Here is a 21,387-nt window from a genome sequence, read left to right as displayed (position 1 = left end):
TAGATTGTCGTCAAATTTTACTTGGATACACTTAGATGCGTCTGGTGTTAGCTGTATTTGGTGCATCTTATATAATTTAATTACACCAAGCAATAGACCTTTTTTCGGTTATGCAAAAGGAGAGATTTCAATAATTTTAAGGAGAGGCTGAGCTGCAGCAATTTGAACTTATTTTATGGAAATTAAAGCCTTATAAATGCAGGATATCAAATTACAAAAATGTGTATTAAATGTCATCTTGGTGTGATGTTAATAATTACTACCATACTTAGTTATGTTAACTTTCTATTAGCTTTGGATGTAGAATTGCCTCTATCAACAACCTTAATATCAGGCTTACAATCACCTGATACTGGTAATTTTATATGGCAGTCAGTCAGAATATAGTATTAATTTTTAAGCTGCTTAACATGGTAAATATCCATTGAATTGATCTTTTCAACGTCAAATGTTGTTGAGATGTACGTAGCCTCATAGATACTGTAAAACTAATGGGAGTGTAACAATGTAGGTGTATATAATTTACACCAAGAAATTATAAATATAATGGATAAAGAATAGATTTCAATATTTTTTTGGAGGGGAAGCTTTCATTCAGCAATTTTTTCTTATTTTATGGTAAAAATTGATCGATAATTGTCATCTTGATATAGATATATAATTATTTCACTAATTATCACTACCTTACTTAGCCCTGTTGACTTTCTAGCTTGGCATATATGAGAATGATGGCTCCTGAATTCACAGCTTACCCAAACTAATATCAAGCTTACACTATGCTTTACTGGTGATTTCATATATGGCACAGATCAGTGGGCATTTTTTAATCAGCTTAATATGGTATTTATCTCTTGAATTGAGCCTTAAGTATTCTCAATTTTATGTTGTATGCCTTATGTCTTTTTTACCATGGCTAATTTTCAGTTTATTTCCAACTTGACTTTTGAGTTTGAATGCAGTCTTTATAGTTATAAACTTTCACCTCTTTTTTTCAATGAAGAATCTTGTCAAATTACTTATACCATTTGTACTCGGTGTTAATTACATTATCAATTTTATGCTTATTGATTTGAAGAAGACAATGAGATAGCAGGATGGTTTTATGATCTTTTGATCAATTTATTGCAAAGATGATGTTAATGGATAACATGCAGATACATTGTAAAGAAAGCTAGAGTAATTAATCGGAATCTTGAATTTAATCAGGAAATTACCAAGAGACTGATTCTAAGATGTGCCCTAATCACTGTTGATAATTATAAGAAATAGATGAATTCTTTTGAAAAGAAGTTTTTTTAGGTATAGAGCAGAAACATTTTTTCTAGCAATTTTATGAAAAAAATAAAATTTTGGTAAAAATTTGAAATTGCTGTAATGATAGAGAAAATGCATAGAAGTTACTACTTAGCAAACATTTTCAATGTGATTGTCATTCGAAGTTCAACTACTCCTTATTCAGGTCCTTATATAATGACAATGTTTAATTGTGCAAAAAACTAGAAAATAAGGAAAAAAACAATTAAAAGCAACATGATCAGTAAGACTTGAATATGATCAGCAAACAAGTCCTAGAAGATAATGGTTTTGTTGAAATTGCCAGTGTATTTCCTATATATATACAATGGAGGAGTTATTGACCTTGAATAAATTTTTCAAATTTTGAGAGTTAATAAAGAATTAAGATGCAGAAATGTGGTACATATGAAAAAGATCAATAAAAATTGATTTGGAAATGAATTATATATTCAAATTTTTAATTTTAATTTAATGAGTGTTCATTGCTGAAGAAGCACAATTTATTAGTCCAGCCCTGATGAACAAAACGTTTCTCTGCCTTGCGAGCCTCTAATTTTAATAAAGGTGTCCAAAAAAATGAATTGCAAAGATATTTCATCTATATAAGGTATATATGTAACAACAAATAAGGGAAGTGTTGGTGAAAAAAAGATAAACAATTATTTGATAAGCAATCTGAAATGATGACAAAAACACATTTACAGTTTCAGAAGTCCTACAAAATAGACATTATTAGATTTGGTGACAATTTACAAAAATATTCTGTATAATCTTGAACACCATACAAATTTGACCAAATCAGTGTAAGGATTACATGTATTTATGTTTGATTTTTGTGTAAACTGTCCATGGAATGTTCATATAGGAACTATCAGAACAAGAATTATAGGAATAACATGTACAGAAAAGTCAATATATATCCATTTACTTTAATTATGCACGAATTTAATAAACTCCTTACAGATACCAAGATTTAAATTTTATATGCACAAGACCTGAAATCCGAAATGATTTGTAAAGCTTAGTTTCTAAATAATCAAAGGAAAGTGGATAAGATGGAAGTCTTTCATTATATTACACTTTGTATTTATGACATGTGTAGTCTGTCAATGATTTTCAATGAATGGTCAGCCTTCATATCAACATTCCCTGATCAATACCAGTGATAAAGTATCATAATATTATACTGCTGATTTAATTTTATTTATTATTCCTTCATTTTCCTTGATTTGACGGTAAAGTGGTGAACATTAGGAATTTAAATAAGCAACAGAGTTCAATTTTAATTTCTTGAGCCATAAATAGTGCAGACTTTTGCAAAACCAATCACAGAAATCAAATATCCATAAAAAACGAAATTTTTCCTCAACCTACAGAAATAAGTGATACATCAGAATATAATCCTGTTCTGTATGTTGTAACTCTCCACCGCCATTTGAAAGTAAAATTTGAAACACTTTGGCTGCTCTAGATCTGATGGGTCATCATAAAGGAATCAGGCCCAACTCCCATTGAGTTAAGAATGTTTATAATAATCTATCAGATCTTGGATTTAAAATGAAATGAATAGGTTAATCTTTAAAAAAAAAACCTAGTCAAATATTTTCATTCGAGTCTCATACTAAGTAGGGGAAATATTACTGGTCTAAATAAGCCCAGGAATGAATTATGTCACTAGAGGGCTAATTAAAAGGGCAAAAGTGAATGTTGTATTAAGATAATTTCATAGGTGGATCCCTGGGGGCATTTTGTGGGTAAAATTTGGATGATTATATAGGGAATCCCTGAAGCATAACTGAAGCACCTCCCCCTTTTAGGTCTGAATCAGTTTAAAAAGTTCTGGATCCCCCAGTGATATAAAATTAAGTTCAAGTGTAAGATGGAAAGAGATTAGGTTTATAAGTTTATATTTTTCTATTGCAGAATAAAGGATGAAGTGAAGAAAGTTGGAAGGAGAGTGAAAGAAGAAGTTGGAGATGTGGCTATTTTGATAAACAATGCTGGCATTGTATCAGGGACCAAACTTATAAATACCCCAGATGATATGATAGAAAAAGTCTTTCGTGTCAATTTATTGGCCCATTACTGGGTGAGTACATAGTTTGTATTATATATCGCATTGTATCAGGGACCAAATAATAAATACCCCATATTATATAATTATTTAATTTTGGATGTAACACGTCTTCTGATTGGCTGACGTTATTTTGTTATGAGCCCATAGACATAATTTAGTCATGTGACCGTGACGTCATCAACGTTTTTTCATGGTTTTCTACGGTTTAAAATGGAATTTAGAATTAAATTATAAGAAATGACTGTAATAATTTTTCTGTCTATTCGAAATAACATAAAAAATGTGGTGCACACTGTTAAATAACGCACTACAAGCGTTATTCAGTGTGCACCAAATTTTTTTACGTTATTTCTTCATAGACAGAAAAAATATTACTGTCATTCCTTAAATAGAAAAGGTCTTCCATTTCAACCTATTCACCCATTACTGAGTGAGAATTAAATACATGATTTTTATTGACTAGCATATTGCCACTTTTCCTTTCAAAGGTCGATTGCTCTCTTATTTTTTGTACTCTGGCTTCCACTATCAATAACAAATGGCTGCCACAAGTACTCTGTCTTCCACTACCAATAACAAATGGCTGCCACAAGTACTCTGGCTTCCACTACCAATAACAAATGGCTGCCACAAGTACTCTGGCTTCCACTACCAATAACAAATGGCTGCCACAAGTACTCTGGCTTCCACTACCAATAACAAATGGCTGCCACAAGTACTCTGGCTTCCACTACCAATAACAAATGGCTACCACAAGTACTCTGGCTTCCACTACCAATAACAAATGGCTGCCACAAGTACTCTGGCTTCCACTACCAATAACAAATGGCTGCCACAAGTACTCTGGCTTCCACTACCAATAACAAATAGCTGCCACAAGTACTCTGGCTTCCACTACCAATAACAAATGCTGCCACAAATACTCTGGCTTCCACTACCAATAACAAATGGCTGCCACAAATACTCTGGCTTCCACTACCAATAACAAATGGCTGCCACAAGTACTCTGGCTTCCACTACCAATAACAAATGGCTGCCACAAATACTCTGGCTTCCACTACCAATAACAAATGGCTGCCACAAATACTCTGGCTTCCACTACCAATAACAAATGGCTGCCACAATTTAAAGCCATTAGTGCCTAAAGTGAAGTTAAATGTAAATAATTAATCAATCATTCAAATTGCATTTAATATTATTTTTATGCCCCACCTACGATAGTAGAGGGGCATTATGTTTTCTGGTCTGTGCCTCCCTTTGTCCGTCCGTCCGTCTCTCCGTCCGTCCGTCCATCTGTGCCTCCGTTCGTCCGTCCGCTTCAGGTTTAAGTTTTTGGACAAGGTAGTTTTTGAAGAAGTTGAAGTCCAATCAACTTGAAACTTAGTACACATGGACCCTATGATTTGATCTTGCTTATTATACCAATTTTGAGTTTTTACCCCAATTTCACGGTTCACTAAACATAGAAAATGATAGTGCCCTCTTCTGGTCTACACGTTCATTTCATCAGTCAGTTTGTCCTTTCATCTGTCCATCGGTCCCACTTCAGGTTTAAGTTTTTGATCAAGTTAGTTTTTGATGAAGTTTTTGATCAATCAACTTGAAACTTAGTACGCATGTTCACTATGATATGATATTTCTTATTGTAATACCAATTTTGAGTTTTTACCCTAATTTCACAGTCCACTGATCATAGAACATGATAGTGTGAGTGGAGCATCCCTGTACTATGGACACAATTTCGTGTTGGCCAATTTTTTTAATAGCATATATATGAACTTAAAATAAGAAGACCTAGTTATTTTGTCACCTATTAAATAATGATGATGAATTGATAACATTTAAATGTATGATTTTTTATTTACAAATCATAACCTTTACTTTTCTTAAGTACATGTACTGTAATGTTATTTTGTAGCACAGAAACCAATTTAATTTTCTGCATGAGAAATTTAAACATAATTATAATATTTTTCCAAAATATGGCCTTAGCTATTTCATACAATGATTTTGCTAATATGTTTTCTTAATGGTGATTTTTTTTTAATTTGAAATGTTTTTGGGTAAAATCATAATTAATCACCAAATCTCTATTTTTTTCAGTTTTCTCTAGTCTTTAAATGCTTAGTCCTTTTATCATCTAATCTTCATATTTTGAAGCACGTCAATATTCTCTACTCTTATTTTTTTGGCCTATTTAATTCTCTATTCTCTAAACCCAATCCAAAAACTCAAATGAAATGTTAAACATAATAAAAGCTTTTCAAAACATATTCATAAATGGTCGTTGACATTTTTAACACAAAAGGAAAATTTGAAGGATAATAAAATGCATATAACAATTTCTCCTTTGGCAGGTGATAAACAGAAGTATCCAGATTAATTTATAAAAATATTTCTCTCTTGTTATTTTTTCATGGTGGATGTCACAAACATAACAATAATTTAACTTGTCTGACACCTGGCCACATTCCTAGACTTACTGGTCAGTCTATGGTCAATTTGACCTGTCATTTATACACCTTTATAGGTGTAGACAACAGCTGTAGCTTGTAAACATGGGAAAATATGCAGGTTGTGAACAGGTGAAAAATGCATTTTTATTGTCTTGAAAAATAAACCATAAAGGTTGAAATTTTATAGTTTAAGTGGTATAGTTTTTTTGTTAAAAAACTTTAAAGAAAAAAACATTTTTGATCAGGGAAGAGGAGTGGAAGTTTTTTTATGAGAATAATTGCAATAAATTAAATTTTGAGTTTAAAAAAAAAATTATTGTGATTCATACAAAATAAAAACATAAAAAAATTGAATTATTGCATCAAGAAAAAAAATCAGCTATAGGTCACTGTACAGCCTTCAACAATAAGTCCAAACTGCATAGTAAACTTTTAAAAGCCCCAAAATTGTATGGTTTGGCAAATAAATATGTAAGAAGAATTATAATTTTGTTTAGGGAGGTAACCATAGGCTCTCCCCAGACATCATTTGCCAGTATCAGGTCTTGAGAAACGATGATAGTCACTTGGAAAGGGACAATTAACACTGACCCATGTTAAGGGAGAGCCACTATATCTCTTGCAAGTGAAAGACAACCTTGTAGATTTCGAAAAAAGAGCAGGCTACTGCCGCTAAAAGTAAGCACTTGACCCCACAAAGTGGAAGGGGATGAATATAAGTTGCAATAACTTGTATACCAATCCACTATAAATGGATGTTTAAACTAAGGAACAATGTATTTTTGTTATATAGAGAATGAATTAGAAAAAAAGGGGACATAACTTATAAGAAACAATTTTATTTTTCACACACCTCTCTGGTCATGATCAATTCTTTGATTTATATTTTAGAAAAAAAAACACAAAACATGTTAAATGATACATGCCTGGTATTCATTTATTTTTTGTAGATTGCTAATTATGTGAAAGGAGGAAAAGCTCCCTGGATAATCAGATTTGTTGATTAGCCAAAGTCTGTGTACTAGAGTTTGTAAAATGTTTATTTAGTTGAAGATTTAGATTTGAGGTTTAATCCACGAAATCCACTGTATAATTTACAATATTTCATTTTATTTGCAGACTGTAAAATTTTTCATGCCTACAATGATAAGAAAAAATCACGGCCACATAGTAAACATAGCCAGTTCTACTGGATTGGTCGGTATCAACAAACTGACAGAGTACTGTGCTTCTAAGTTTGGCGTGGTTGGATTTACAGAGGTACTAAGTTACGAACTAATATTTGGAGGTCATGATGGGGTTCATACAACTCTAGTCTGTCCATCTTATGTAGAGACGGGAATGTTTGAGGGATGTAAAATGAGGTATGATTGTTATCAAAGTACTAAAACAAAACTTGCATTCAAACACCTGACTGAGCCCACAGGAGATGGGGGTCACTTCCAATTATTGTGTGTATGTGGATGTGCAATAAAATGGTTTGAAATTTTATGTGGTTTTATATAAAAATTACCATTCTTTTAATAACATCCTATATTTTAAAATATATTTACCATTGATTATTACAGTATATTGATTTGGGGTATGTATTGTCTCCATGTATTGTATATCATATACAGATGCTATTCAGAATCTTAAATTATTAATGGTCAATTATGAATCATCATGAGCTCAATCTCACAATGAAATATTGGAGAGGCAATTTTCATTAGTAAACTGTTAACAAAATAAAACACTTGGTAAATACAAATTTGTTATATAGATGATACAATTTATCACAATAAACAAGGTCCCATCATTGTGAATACTAGTTTCATGATTTTTCATTCAAGCTTTACACTTTCTTGTTTTCATCTTGTCTATCAAAAACTATTTCCATATATATATATATATATATATATATATAAAATATTTGTAATCAGCAAGTAATCGTATGAATGTAATCTTAAAGTAATCTAAAAGTAATCACGATTACACCTTTTTTTAGCAATGTAATCGATTACATTACGATTACTTGTAATCAGAAATGGCATGATTACTGATTACATAGGATTACACTGCAAAATGTACTCGATTACAGCTGATTACGATTACTGATTACGATTACCCCATGCCTGATTATGATATTAATTAAATCAATTCATTTGAAAATTCATCTTTCAAATAAGTTCAAATTAACCCTAAAAATTAATGTCCTGATTTGTATAAGTACTTTCTTTATGATTATAGGTACAGAATTTCATTTTATGTTATAAAAAAAATGGGCACTGTCCTTATCAAACAAAATTGAAGGCACCCCCTTTTCCCCCCTTGAAATTAAAAGACCTCATCTTGGAAGCAAAATTGACTGTAATTTTTTACAGATTTTTTTTCTTTTTAGGGGGAGGGTGTGTGGTTTAGTTGCACCCCATCTGAATCTGCACCTTGCCAACATAACAAATAGAATCTATCTGATCATATATACTATTTGGGCTCATATATTTATTTACCTACATACTTCCAAATTTTTGTAATTATAAAATTGAGAATGGAAATGGGGAATGTGCCAAAGAGACAACGCATGCAGCAATTGTATACATATAGATTCCACAACTGCAACAAGTGTATTACGATATTTCTCCAGTCTAGACAGTTAAATTTTAATATTTAAAGCGTGAGGCTTGCCAAGCTTTTTAAATAATTAACATTTAACTGTTGAGAGTGGAGAAATATCATAGTATACGAGTTAAAGTGGTGGAATCTGTTTCTCTGATGATTTTTATCCTTCCTTTTCAAAGATTTGAGGAAAGTTGTGTACTTTTGATGTGACGTCATTAGTCATGGTCGCCTTTTTTCATGACGTCACAATAAGAAAATTCAGAAGAAAACAAGAAAGTTCAACGTCACAATTAAATATTAACCAATCATTTGCCAAGAACAGATTTTTCACTAGTGAGGAGAAATGGTCAGGAAATGTAAAAATAGCACCAAAATTAGAGAATTTGTTTGAACACCGTAGCAATACATGTAACAATACTATGTTATCATTCGTTCACATTGAATACACTCAGATAATTCAGGACATTTAAGTTAAGAGTTTGACCAGGCAGAGCCAGTAACTATGATATTTCATTACAAAAGTTTGAAATATTTAATTTCAATTCCCTTGTAGAAAAGGCTATTGAAAATATATATCTCATGTATCTTATTTCAAAGGACACCCTAAAAGTAAGTTAATTGGTCCATTGATCTACTTTTAAATTTATGGTCCACTTTTTGAAGAAATTTGACTAAAAAGTAAAACAGAAAGGGCAGTTATTCAAAACCAATAGGTAAAAATTAGAGTTGAAATTAAAAGGACTTTTTTTATTTCTATCTCAGAAGAGTAGTGAACGTAACGTCATTGATAGGAGTCAATTACATTTTCAGTTTCAAATAATTGCTTGACCTATTTGTGGTAGCCTTTAATTTTCTCTGGTTACAAGAAATGAAGATATGAGCACCTGACATCAGCTCAAATTTGGTGTTTCAGGCATCTTATATTTTACAAAAAGGGATTTATTTCTTGATTAAATAGGTCACTTTAGGTTCAATGAAAATTTATATATGTACATTAAATGATGAGTGTTGGAAATTTTATCAGCAAGTTTTATAAAATAATATACAACAATTTTAGCTTGCAAAGTTTTTCTCTGTTAGGAAGCAGGGACAAAGGATTTTAAATTTTTTTTTATACTTCAATTCATTGTTTCAGAATCCTAGAGAAATTGCATTCAGGGCAACATTTTCAAAAGTGTGATTGGTTGAAAACTTCTTAATCAATAGAAATGAAATAAATGATGTGATAAAATTTTCTTTTTGGGCTATACACATTGAGAGTCCTTTAGATTCTAAAACGATAAATGGAAGTTTTGTTTCATAATGACATTTAACTTTTTTAAATATCAACATTTTTTGGGTACAACCTTTAAAACTGGATATCAAAATGATCTGTTACTTTGAGACTGTCCACCAGGTTACTTTGAGACTGTCCACCAGTATCAATTGATGTAGATGTTAACTATAGGTCACTATATGGTTTTCAACAATGAGCAAAAACCATACCACATATTAAAGCATACCAAAAATTAAAATTTTGTAGACACTTTTAGTTATAATTTCTTTAACAACATGATTTTATAAAGTTTACCAAAATTTGAAATTTAAATAAGTTGTGAATAATATTAATAGTGATCAAGTTGATGAACACACAAGATTCTAACAATTGATTGAAATTTAATATGTTTATTATTTTAATATTTCAGGTTTCCATGGATACTGCCCCCATTGAAAGTTAGCTATACAGTTGAAAAAATCATGCAGGCAATCCTGACAAACCAACAAATGATATGTATACCAAGGTCTATATACTTCTTCACATTTCTCAAAACGTAAGTCTATTAGTACTTAATCATAAGTATAGCAAGAATTTTAATTTTTTAATAGCGCATACCCATAGCCAGGGGGATTCGGACGAAAAAAACCCTCGAAAACAAATAAGCACTGTTAAAGTCAACATTCTGTTCAAATTGTGACTGTTAAAGTCATGTTCATAGGTCCAAATAACCCCGCCCTTTGGAAATTCCTGGCTACAGGCCTGTAGCGTAGGTGCATTTATATTTATATACAAGTCTAAATTGAAAACAAAGTTTAAACTTTTGATTTCGTTTGAAAAAAAAACTGCAATTTTTATACATGTGCATGCAAAACAAATTTCTTGGTAATAGGGTCTAAATTCAGTTTATTTTTACTAAGATCTATTTCTACTTCACATTTCTCAGAGAGTAAGTCTGATGACACTGTGTAAATTACCATGATTTGTATAAGATCTAAGGAATGATATTGATTTAACAATAAGATGTGAAAAGTTCAGAAGCTTTTCAATATCGCATGTATTGTTTGGTTATGTATGATGCTCTGGATAAGGGACGACATCAAAAGTTCAATGTAGGATAAAAAACTTAATTCACATAGTTTTTTCGCTGCCCCCCCCCCCCCCCCCCCCCCCCTTCTTAACTTAATTTGGGAAAAATTGATTTACCTATATGGATATATTTAAAATCAATTTTAGATTAACAAAACTTGCAGCAATGTTGACCCAAACCCCCAACTCCCACCCCCAAATTTTTCGATTTAAGTTTTTTATTCTACATCGATCTTTTGATGTCGTCCCTAAGGGATCCTTCATTTTTGTATTCTTTAATTTTCAGATCATTATTCTCTTTATATTTTTTGCCCATTATTTTCTGTTCTTCATATGTTAGCAAACCATTATTCTCTATTCTTTATTTTTTATCCATTTTTCTGTTAATATGACTCTATTTTTTATTCTTAAACTCTTCTAGACCCCCCATAAATGAAAAGGAGGTAAATTATGTTCTTAGTTCAAAGCTGTCTTTTTCATTTTCATATACATATATACTTCTTTTATGTACCCATAATGAACTGTATACAGATAAGGAGATGTGGTGTGATTTTACATTTTCCCCAATAATAAGCGCTTTTATACTGTATTTGGCTAGGCAGTTCAAAATAAGACAAAAAACATTTGAATGGTATAAAGATAAAGAGATATGGTATGATTGCCAATGAGACAACTATCCACTAGTGTCCAAGTGACTTAGATTTTAAGCAACTAGTTGCCGTATTCAGAATATCTTTAGCAGTGTTTTGTGTCTTATTCATGTATATGTCACATTGCTAAAAGCCTCAGTAATGTGCTAGATATTCAATTTGGTGTTGAAACAAGTTAGATTTAAAAAAAATAAACTGGACTAAACACCTTCCCCTTTTGTTTGCTCCAATCATAATTAGCTACACTATTTTGTTTTTTCTGATCTAATGGCTGCATTTAAGATTTTTCTAAAAGTAAACAGTGAATTAAATTACAAAATTACATAGTAAAAATAAACAATTAAAGTAAAAAAACAGAAAGTTGTATGGGAGATAACTCCATATTTTAAATTATTTTACCATGGATCATTGTCATATCAAAGTAGAATGGAAAGACTGGACTAGGGCCTCCTGACATTTAATTATTAAAATGAGACAATAAAAAGTTGAAGGGCCATGTTTGTAACATAAATCAGCGGCCAATTTGATGTAAAAGGAATCATATGTCTTTTTTTGTTGTTGTTATTCATTTGGTTATCTAGAAACTTAACCTAATCTAAGTTATTTTGAAACATATTTTCAAGTATGGGAGATAACTCAATATTTTCAATTAATTTTATAGTTCTACAATCAGGCAGTGTGCATTGATATGATTTTGTTTATTAGGTGTAAGATATCATTTTTATATGTTTTTGACACACAGCAGGAAATTGCCACAAATTCATTAAAAAATTATTTTACATTTATTCAAAATGAGCTAGTCAGTAAAAATAATGAGATAATGATAAAATCTTAAAATTGAGAATGGAATTTTGGAATACTTATTTACATTGTCAATCAACTTTTATGCAATAAGTTAGTTCTGTTCAGTGCTGTTAAGTTGCCATGTTGGATTCTGTTGTGCTTGGTCTTACTGATTCAAATCAGTGAAGGAGACATGATAACTATGGGAGATAACTCAATATTTTAGATAAGTTTGTAATTATATGGGAGATAACTTAATAACTCTGTATTACCAATAACATTGCAGTTTGTACATGATAACTCCATAATTTCAATAACTTTTAGATAACTCCATATTTTCAACTTTCAATAAGTTTGTAGTAATATGGGAGATAACCCATATTTTCAATAATTTTCAGTTATATGGAAGATAACCCCATATTTTCAATAAGTTTGTAATTATATGGGAGATAACTCTGTATTACCAATTACATTGTAGTTTGTAGTTATATCAAAGATAACCCAATATTTTCAATAACTTTTAGTTATATTGGAGATAACTCCATATTTTCAATAACTTTTAGTTATATCGGAGATAACCCATATTTTCAATATCTTTTAGTTATTTCGGAGATAACTCCATATTTTCAATATCTTTTAGTTATATCGGAGATATTAACCCATATTTTCAATATCTTTTAGTTATATCGGAGATAACTCCATATTTTCAAAAACTTTTAGTTATAGGGGAGACAACTCCATATTTTCAATAGGTTTGTAGTTATATCTGAAATAGCTCCATATTTTCAATAAGTTTGTATTTATATAGGAGACAACTCCATATTTTCAATAAGTTTGTAGTTATATGGGAGATAATGTATAACCCTATATTTTCAATTAGTTTGTAGTTATATTTAAGATAACTCTGTATTTTCAATGAGTTTGTAGTTAAATGGGAGATAACTCCATATTTCCAATTAGTCTGTAGTTATATATGAGATAACTCCATATTGTCAATAACAGACTCGCTCTTAGTTATATTGAAGATAATTTCTTATTTTCAATGAGTTTGTAGTTATATTGGAGATAACTCCATATTTTCAATAACTTTTAGTTATATCGGAGATAACCCATATTTTCAATATCTTTTAGTTAAATCGGAGATAACTCCATATTTTCAATAACTTTTAGGTATATGGAAGATAACTCAATATTTTCAAAAACTTTTAGTTATAGGGGAGACAACTCCATATTTTCAGTAAGTTTGTAGTAAGATACCGTAACCCCATATTTTCAATAGGTTTGTATTTATATAAGAGACAACTCCATATTTTCAATAGGTTTGTAGTTATATCTGAAATAAATCCATATTTTCAATAAGTTTGTATTTATATGGGAGATAACTCCATATTTTCAATAACTCATAGTTATATCGGAGATAACTCCATATTTTCAATAACTTTTAGTTATATCGGAGATAACCCATATTTTCAATATCTTTTAGCTAAATCGGAGATAACTCCATATTTTCAATAACTTTTAGGTATATGGAAGATAACTCAATATTTTCAAAAACTTTTAGTTATAGGGGAGACAACTCCATATTTTCAGTAAGTTTGTAGTAAGATACTGTAACCCCATATTTTCAATAGGTTTGTATATATATAGGAGACAACTCCATATTTTCAATAGGTTAGTAGTTATATCTGAAATAAATCCATATTTTCAATAAGTTTGTATTTATATGGGAGACAACTCCATATTTTCAATAAGTTTGTAGTTATATGGGAGACAACTCCATATTTTCAATAGGTTTGTAGTTCTATCTGAAATAAATCCATATTTTCAATAAGTTTGTATTTATATGGGAGACAACTCCATATTTTCAATGAGTTTGTAGGTATATGGGAGACAACTCCATATTTTCAATAAGTTTGTAGCTATATGGGAGATAACCCCATATTTTCATTAACTTTAGTTATGTGGGAGACAACTCCATATTTTCAATAAGTTTGTAGTTATATGGGAGATAATATATAACCCTTTATTTTCAATTAGTTTGTAGTTATATTTTAGATAACTCTGTATTTTCAATGAGTTTGTAGTTAAATGGGAGATAGCTCCATATTTCCAATTAGTTTGTACTTATATACGAGATAACTTCATATTTTCAATAACAGACTCACTCTTAGTTATATGGAAGATAACTCCGTATTTTCATTGAGTTTGTAGTTATATGGGAGATAACTCAATATTTTCAATAACAGACTCACTCTTAGTTATATGGAAGATAACTCTGTATTTTCAATGAGTTTGTAGTTGTATGGGAGATAACTCCATATTTCCAACTAGTTTGTAGTTATATATGAGAAAACTCCATATTTTCAATAACAGACTCACTCTTAGTTATATGGAAGATAACTCTGTATTTTCAATGAGTTTGTAGTAATATGGGAGATAACTCCATATTTCCAATTAGATTGTATTTATATTTTAAATAACTTCATATTTTCAATAAGTTAGTTATTTATATGGGATATATACATTATACAACTCCATGTTTAGTCCCCTATGTACCAACGAAGTCGAAGGGGACTTAAAAGATTTGCACTCTGTATTTCTGTCTGTCCGTCCGTCAAATCAGTTTTCCTCAATTTTTTTCTCTGTGCTTGTAAATATTGATTTGATGTTTGGTATATCATGATAAGTTATAGATCAAGTTGAAATTTTGTTCAGGTCTGATTAATTTTTTGCAAGTTATGGTCCTCGAAATTTGAAAATTCACTCAAATATTCAGTTTTCTGCATATTTTTATTTTTTTCATGCTTGGAGATATGGATTTTATTATTAGTATATAGTTTTATTATGACAAGTAACTGATCAAGTTCCAATGTTGTTCTGGTCTGATTTTTTTGTGCAGAGTTATGGTCCTTGGACTTTGAAAATTCACTAAAATATTATATTCAGATTTCCACACTTTTTTTTCTTCATGCTTGAAGAGATTTGATATTTGTTATATAGTTTATATATAATAACACCATGACAAGTTAAAGATCAAGCTAGCATTCTTTCCAGTACAATTAATTTAAAACAGGTAGCGAATTATGTATTGCCATGCAATATATACTCTCAGAATGCTAATGTTTCAATTTAAGTTTGCAGATATATGGGAGATAACTTCATCTTTTCAATAAGTTTGTAGACATATGGGAGATAACTCTATATTTTCAACTATGCTCTAGATTAAAATTAACAATTTGTTTCCCCATAGGCGACAATGATAGCTTTTTTGAGATACAGACTTTAGAAAGTTTTTAAACGAAACCTTGCTAGAATTACCGGTACAGAAAAATTATGCGGACAGTATTTTCTGGTCTATGATATAATGCAGAAGCATGAAGTCTCTAATAATAAAAAATTACGGGTGCACATATCAACCAATCAGAATTAGCCATACTCTTAATTCTGAATACCATGTTATGCCCATAAAATGGTTGTGCCCATACAATCTAATTGTGTATTGTAACCTCTATGGTTGGGTTGTTTTTGCTTTGACACATTCCCTATTTCCTTTCTCAATTTTATGTTCTTTATAATTTCAGAATATTACCTGTAGAAGCATTTCATGAGATAATAAAATTATTTGGTGCAGCAAATTTTATGGACAGTTTCATTGGTAGACATAACTCTGAAACAGAAGAGAAAACAAATGGTTTCCATAATGGACACGACACAGTCAAAACTTGAATAGCAAGTGTAGTCACTCACAAGAGAGGAAATTCAGTTTTCAATTGAGTGAAGAAAACTTTGAAAATCTACTGCAATCAATATAATTGATTGTGATTTTGTAATGTTTGTAAAATTTCAAACATATTTAGATACAAGAAGATTTGGTATGAGTGCCAACAACACAACTCTCTATTCAAGTTACAATATGTAAAAGAAATGTGTTCATTTTAATTTTCACAAAACCCAATGCCGTAGTTGGAATTGTAATGATGTGTACTGATTGTGTCTTACAAGACCTTAAATTGTATTTTTATAGATACTGTAAATTCAGAACTAGTTGGGAGGATTTTGTTAATGTGAATTGATGATTGTCACAATAATATTAGTACATGTACTAACATGCTGTAATCTGATGCACAGTATATATCTCCATTAAGATTTTCCTGAAATCTAGATAATAAAACTTAAAATTTTTCTGTGCATTTTTAGAAAATGACAATTATTAATGCAAACAAATATTTCTAAATTTACAGTAGTGCAATAAACAATAATAATTATGGCTTATTTAGTACACTGATGTAGTTTGAAAATTAAAAACTAATCTCAATGGTACTATCTCAATACACCTTATCGCTATTTGTCCGCAATTACTGGATATCACATTCACACAGGTTCCTGTAAAATTTTGACGTCATAAAACAAAATATCTGACGCCACAATTGAAAAGTGATTGTTATATGTGTCAAAAGTTCAAGCAGGCAGGTCAGCCGGGATTAGCGATAAGGTGTATATTTATGAGTGAAAATTTTTCTACTGTAAGAAAAAAAATCATTTTTTAACAACTTTTTATACGCCCGTCAAAATTTTGACGGGACATACTATGGTATACAAGTGTCCGGTGTCCGTCTGTCTGTCCGGCATAAACATGTCGCACTGTAACTTGAGAACGACTTATCCAAATTTCATGAAACTTAATATAGTTGTTTTTTATAATGGTCAAATGATCTGTATAGTTTTTGGTGAAAATAAGATTTAAACTTTTTGAGTTACGGCACTTTGTAACTAAAACAGGGGTGTGTTTTTTTTACATGTCGCACCGTATCTCAAAAAGGATTCTTGATTATTGCTTAAAACTTTACACACTTTTTAGTTGTATTAATCTTAATATCTGTATACTTTTTGGTGATGATTCAAAATTTCATTTTTTAGTTATTGAGTATTTTGTAAAAAAGGGGGAGGGGTTTTTTATATGTCGCGCTGTATCTCAAAAAGGATTTATGATTATTGCTTAAAACTTTACACACTTCTTTGTTATATTAATCTAAAGATCTGTATACTTTTTTGGTGTTGATTCAAAATTTCATTTTTGAGTTTTTGAGTATTTTGTATAAAAGGTGGAGTTTTTTTTTTTATACATATCGTGCCGTATCTCAAAAACGATTTATGATTATTGCTTAAAACTTTACTCACTTCTTTGACATATTAATCTAAAGATCTGTATACTTTTTGGTGATGACTCAAAATTTTATTTTAGTGATATTTTTTTTTTTTTTTAAACAGGGTGGGGGGGGGGGGGGTTTCACAAGTCCCGCCATGTCTCAAAAACAATAAATGGTTATTGCTTAAAACTTTCTCAGAAACTATTAATGATTATTGCATAAAACTTCCACACAAGACGTTGGGCGTATCATGCGCTCATGGCACAGCTGTTTATTTATATTATGATGCATCTATATTATTGTATGATAATTGTTACTTATTGTATTTTTCTCGTGTTATATGATGTTGAACATTTTTGGCTGTGATGTTTTTTTTTATTCTCAATATATTCTCCACTAAGATTGTTTAATTTCTTAAATGTGAAACTCGTCCTGTTGAATGTCTTGAAAACATGATATTTGCAATCTTGATTTGCTTGTGATCCTTTTTCAGATTTTCTAAAAAAAATATCATTGAGTACTTTAATCTTAATATAAATATGAGTTATTTCCCTTTGAGTGCAATAGCCCTGTTTCTCTTAAATAATTGATTAGAAATTCCAATTATTCCTGATGGAATTAGTATGTTATATGTTATATTTGGTTTTCATAAAACCAACCTGGTTTTTTTTTTAGGCGGGAATGTATGTTAAGCATAAAAGATAATTCATACTGTATAATATATATGTACTACCATTTTTAACTATGTATTGTAATGTTGTTGAGATTTTGTTATTTAATTTGTAAATATGTCTTATAATAATGAAAACATATATATCAAATGATAAATTTATGTGAAAAGTTTATGCTATCGAGTATTGACATATATGAGCTGTGTTGGATAAAAATGACCCTTTGTCAATAATTATCTGCTATTATCAATGCATCCATTAACCTTATTTCAGGTTGAACAAATCTTTATGCCAAGTCTGTCACTATTTAGAAATTTAATTGATATATTATCATTGTCGGATCCAAGGGGGTGGGTTCCAGGGATTGAAACCCCCCCCTTTTTTTGGCCGATCAATGCATTTGAATGGGAGCATATAGCTGGAACCCCCCTTTACTCTGGGTTGGGAACCCCCTTTTTAAAATGGCTTGATCCGCCCCTGCTCCATTCTGACCAAATTTCATCTTTTGTATGGTATTTGAATGTTCCTAAACCAATCAAAATCTTATACATGTACACGTATATGTACATGTATAATATCAACTTCTATATATGACACAGCTCACATGTTTAGTGAGGAGCTTTTAGTGAGTGGTCAAAGTAGTCTAACTAATGTATCACTAGCTTGTCACACTGAGGTTGTCAGTTCTAATGTCACATGTGGCAGGTGAAATCAGCTTCTTTTAGGGAGTGGACAAAGTAGTCTAACTTCTGTATCACTAGCTTGTCATACTGAGGTGGTCAGTTCTAATGTCACATGTGGCAGGTGAAATCAGCTTCTTTTAGTGAGTGGACAAAGTAGTCTAACTTCTGTATCACTAGCTTGTCATACTGAGGTGGTCAGTTCTAATGTCACATGTTTAGTGAGGGGCTTTTAGTGAGTGGTCAACGTAGTCTAACTAATGTATCACTAGCTTGTCACACTGAGGTGGTCAGTTCTAATGTCACATGTGGCAGCTGAGATCAACTTCTTTTAGTGAGTGGACAAAGTAGTCTAACTAATGTACCACTAGCTTGTCATACTGAGGTGGTCAGTTGTAATGTCACATGTGGCAGGTTAAATCAGCTTCTTTTAGTGAGTGGTCAACGTAGTGTAACTACTGTATCACTAGCTTGTCACACTGAGGTTGTCAGTTCCAATGTCACATGTGGCAGGTGAGATCAGCTTCTTTTAGTGAGTGGTCAACGTATTGTAACTACTGTATCACTAGCTTGTCATACTGAGGTGGTCAGTTGTAATGTCACATGTGGCAGGTGAAATCAGCTTCTTTTAGTGAGTGGACAAAGTAGTCTAACTTCTGTATCACTAGCTTGTCATACTGAGGTGGTCAGTTGTAATGTCACATGTGGCAGGTGAAATCAGCTTCTTTTAGTGAGTGGACAAAGTAGTCTAACTTCTGTATCACTAGCTTGTCATACTGAGGTGGTCAGTTCTAATGTCACATGTGGCAGGTGAAATCAGCTTCTTTTAGTGAGTGGACAAAGTAGTCTAACTTCTGTATCACTAGCTTGTCATACTGAGGTGGTCAGTTCTAATGTCACATGTTTAGTGAGGGGCTTTTAGTGAGTGGTCAACGTAGTCTAACTAATGTATCACTAGCTTGTCACACTGAGGTGGTCAGTTCTAATGTCACATGTGGCAGCTGAGATCAACTTCTTTTAGTGAGTGGACAAAGTAGTCTAACTAATGTACCACTAGCTTGTCATACTGAGGTGGTCAGTTGTAATGTCACATGTGGCAGGTGAAATCAGCTTCTTTTAGTGAGTGGTCAACGTAGTGTAACTACTGTATCACTAGCTTGTCACACTGAGGTTGTCAGTTCCAATGTCACATGTGGCAGGTGAGATCAGCTTCTTTTAGTGAGTGGTCAACGTAGTGTAACTACTGTATCACTAGCTTGTCACACTGAGGTTGTCAGTTCCAATGTCACATGTGGCAGGTGAAATCAGCTTCTTTTAGTGAGTGGTCAACGTAGTGTAACTACTGTATCACTAGCTTGTCACAATGAGGTTATCAGTTCTAATGTCTTATGTGGCAGGTGAAATCAGCTTAATTCTTTAAATAATTGACAAGGATTGTCAAGGTCAACAGTTTTTACCTTACAATTTGGCTTCCTACCCTAATAAAAAATGCCCACCTAAAAATTGCACATGTGCTGAAAAAGGCATTGAACACCACAATCAATCAAGGGTAAAGTGTATAAATACACATTAATGTGGGTCAATTTTAATGTTCTCATTATGTCGATGGAAAGAGAACATTAAATTGTATTCAGCAAATTACTGTGGATTCATTTGATTTGCTGGATACCAATTATCGTGGGTACAGGTGAAACACAAATTTTATGTCAAGGAAATACAAATTTCTATAAAAGTTGATCAAGACTTTGGAAGAACCCTGAAGTTGCATATCCACGAAAATGCAAGGTTTCCACAATCCACAGAAATTGGTAGCCACAAAAAAAAAATGAATCCATAGAATTTTGTTTTGTGCAAAACAATAAAGATACAGAAAAATGGGTATGAGACATGTAGAAAAAGAATATAGCCTTAGAACCAACATAATACAAAGTGGAATTTTATGTTGTTATTTTCTAAATTTCCATTTATTATGAGATTTATTGTTACTCTAAATATATTGTTTGTTGATTGTTATAATATGTTATGTTGTAATTGGTGCTACAAAAAATGTTTAGAATAAATAAATATATGTATATTGTTACAATATTTTTTTTGGAGTAGCAAACTAATAATTCAGTGTTTTCCCCAGGATTTTCAAAATAGCTCCATGAAAACAAACATAGCACTTGTTTTCCAAAACAATATAGCACCATGGCCCCTATACATTCTATTATAAAATTATCAAAGAAAGCACCAAGGTATCATGGTGCTTTAATGCCAAGGGGAGAACACTGAATATATACCTTATCAGTGGCGGTTCCAGAAATTTTCATAAATGGGGCACACTCCAGTGATTCCTTATATTATCAACAAAATCGTCCCAAAAAAAGGGCCCCCTTGCCCTCCCCCTTAATCTGCCTCTGTTTATGAAAAGCCTGGCATTTAACTCTTCTGCTTGCTGATACTTACCAATGCCCTCATACTATTACCTGTCTAGAACACAATTTATATTCTTTTAATATCCAAGATCTTGAATAAAACAGAATAAAAAAAATATTGGGATGAAACTTTAAATTCATATTTCTGAGAGAAAAATATATGAGCAGAAAATGATATGAAATGAAAAAGAGTAATTAAAATATATTTCAGCATACTGGAACGAAGTGTTTAACTACCTGGACTGACTGTACAGCCCTCACACGGTTG

General features: G+C 31.3%; 1 protein-coding gene and 1 long non-coding RNA gene across 2 annotated transcripts in view; both read left to right on the top strand.

Moving 5' to 3' along the window:
* The window catches only part of LOC143053915 (epidermal retinol dehydrogenase 2-like), a 60,480-nt gene extending 43,911 nt beyond the window's left edge, over positions 1-16,569 (top strand). Inside the window, exons 2-5 of the mRNA XM_076226714.1 lie at positions 3,220-3,385; positions 6,949-7,193; positions 10,113-10,238; positions 15,786-16,569. Of these exons, the coding sequence (XP_076082829.1) occupies positions 3,220-3,385; positions 6,949-7,193; positions 10,113-10,238; positions 15,786-15,930 (682 nt within the window). The 3' untranslated portion in view covers positions 15,931-16,569. The remainder of the gene's footprint in view (positions 1-3,219; positions 3,386-6,948; positions 7,194-10,112; positions 10,239-15,785) is intronic.
* Positions 16,570-19,516: 2,947 nt separating this feature from the next.
* On the top strand, positions 19,517-20,779 carry LOC143053575 (uncharacterized). Its single transcript, XR_012971414.1, has 2 exons — positions 19,517-19,674; positions 19,873-20,779. It is a non-coding gene; the product is annotated as an uncharacterized LOC143053575 (long non-coding RNA).
* The last annotated feature ends 608 nt before the right edge of the window (positions 20,780-21,387 follow it).

This window comes from Mytilus galloprovincialis, chromosome 12 (assembly GCF_965363235.1).
Source record: "Mytilus galloprovincialis chromosome 12, xbMytGall1.hap1.1, whole genome shotgun sequence".
Lineage (NCBI taxonomy): Eukaryota > Metazoa > Mollusca > Bivalvia > Mytilida > Mytilidae > Mytilus > Mytilus galloprovincialis.
Note: the sequence above shows the minus strand (reverse complement) of the source record. Positions and strands in the feature narration are given on the sequence as shown.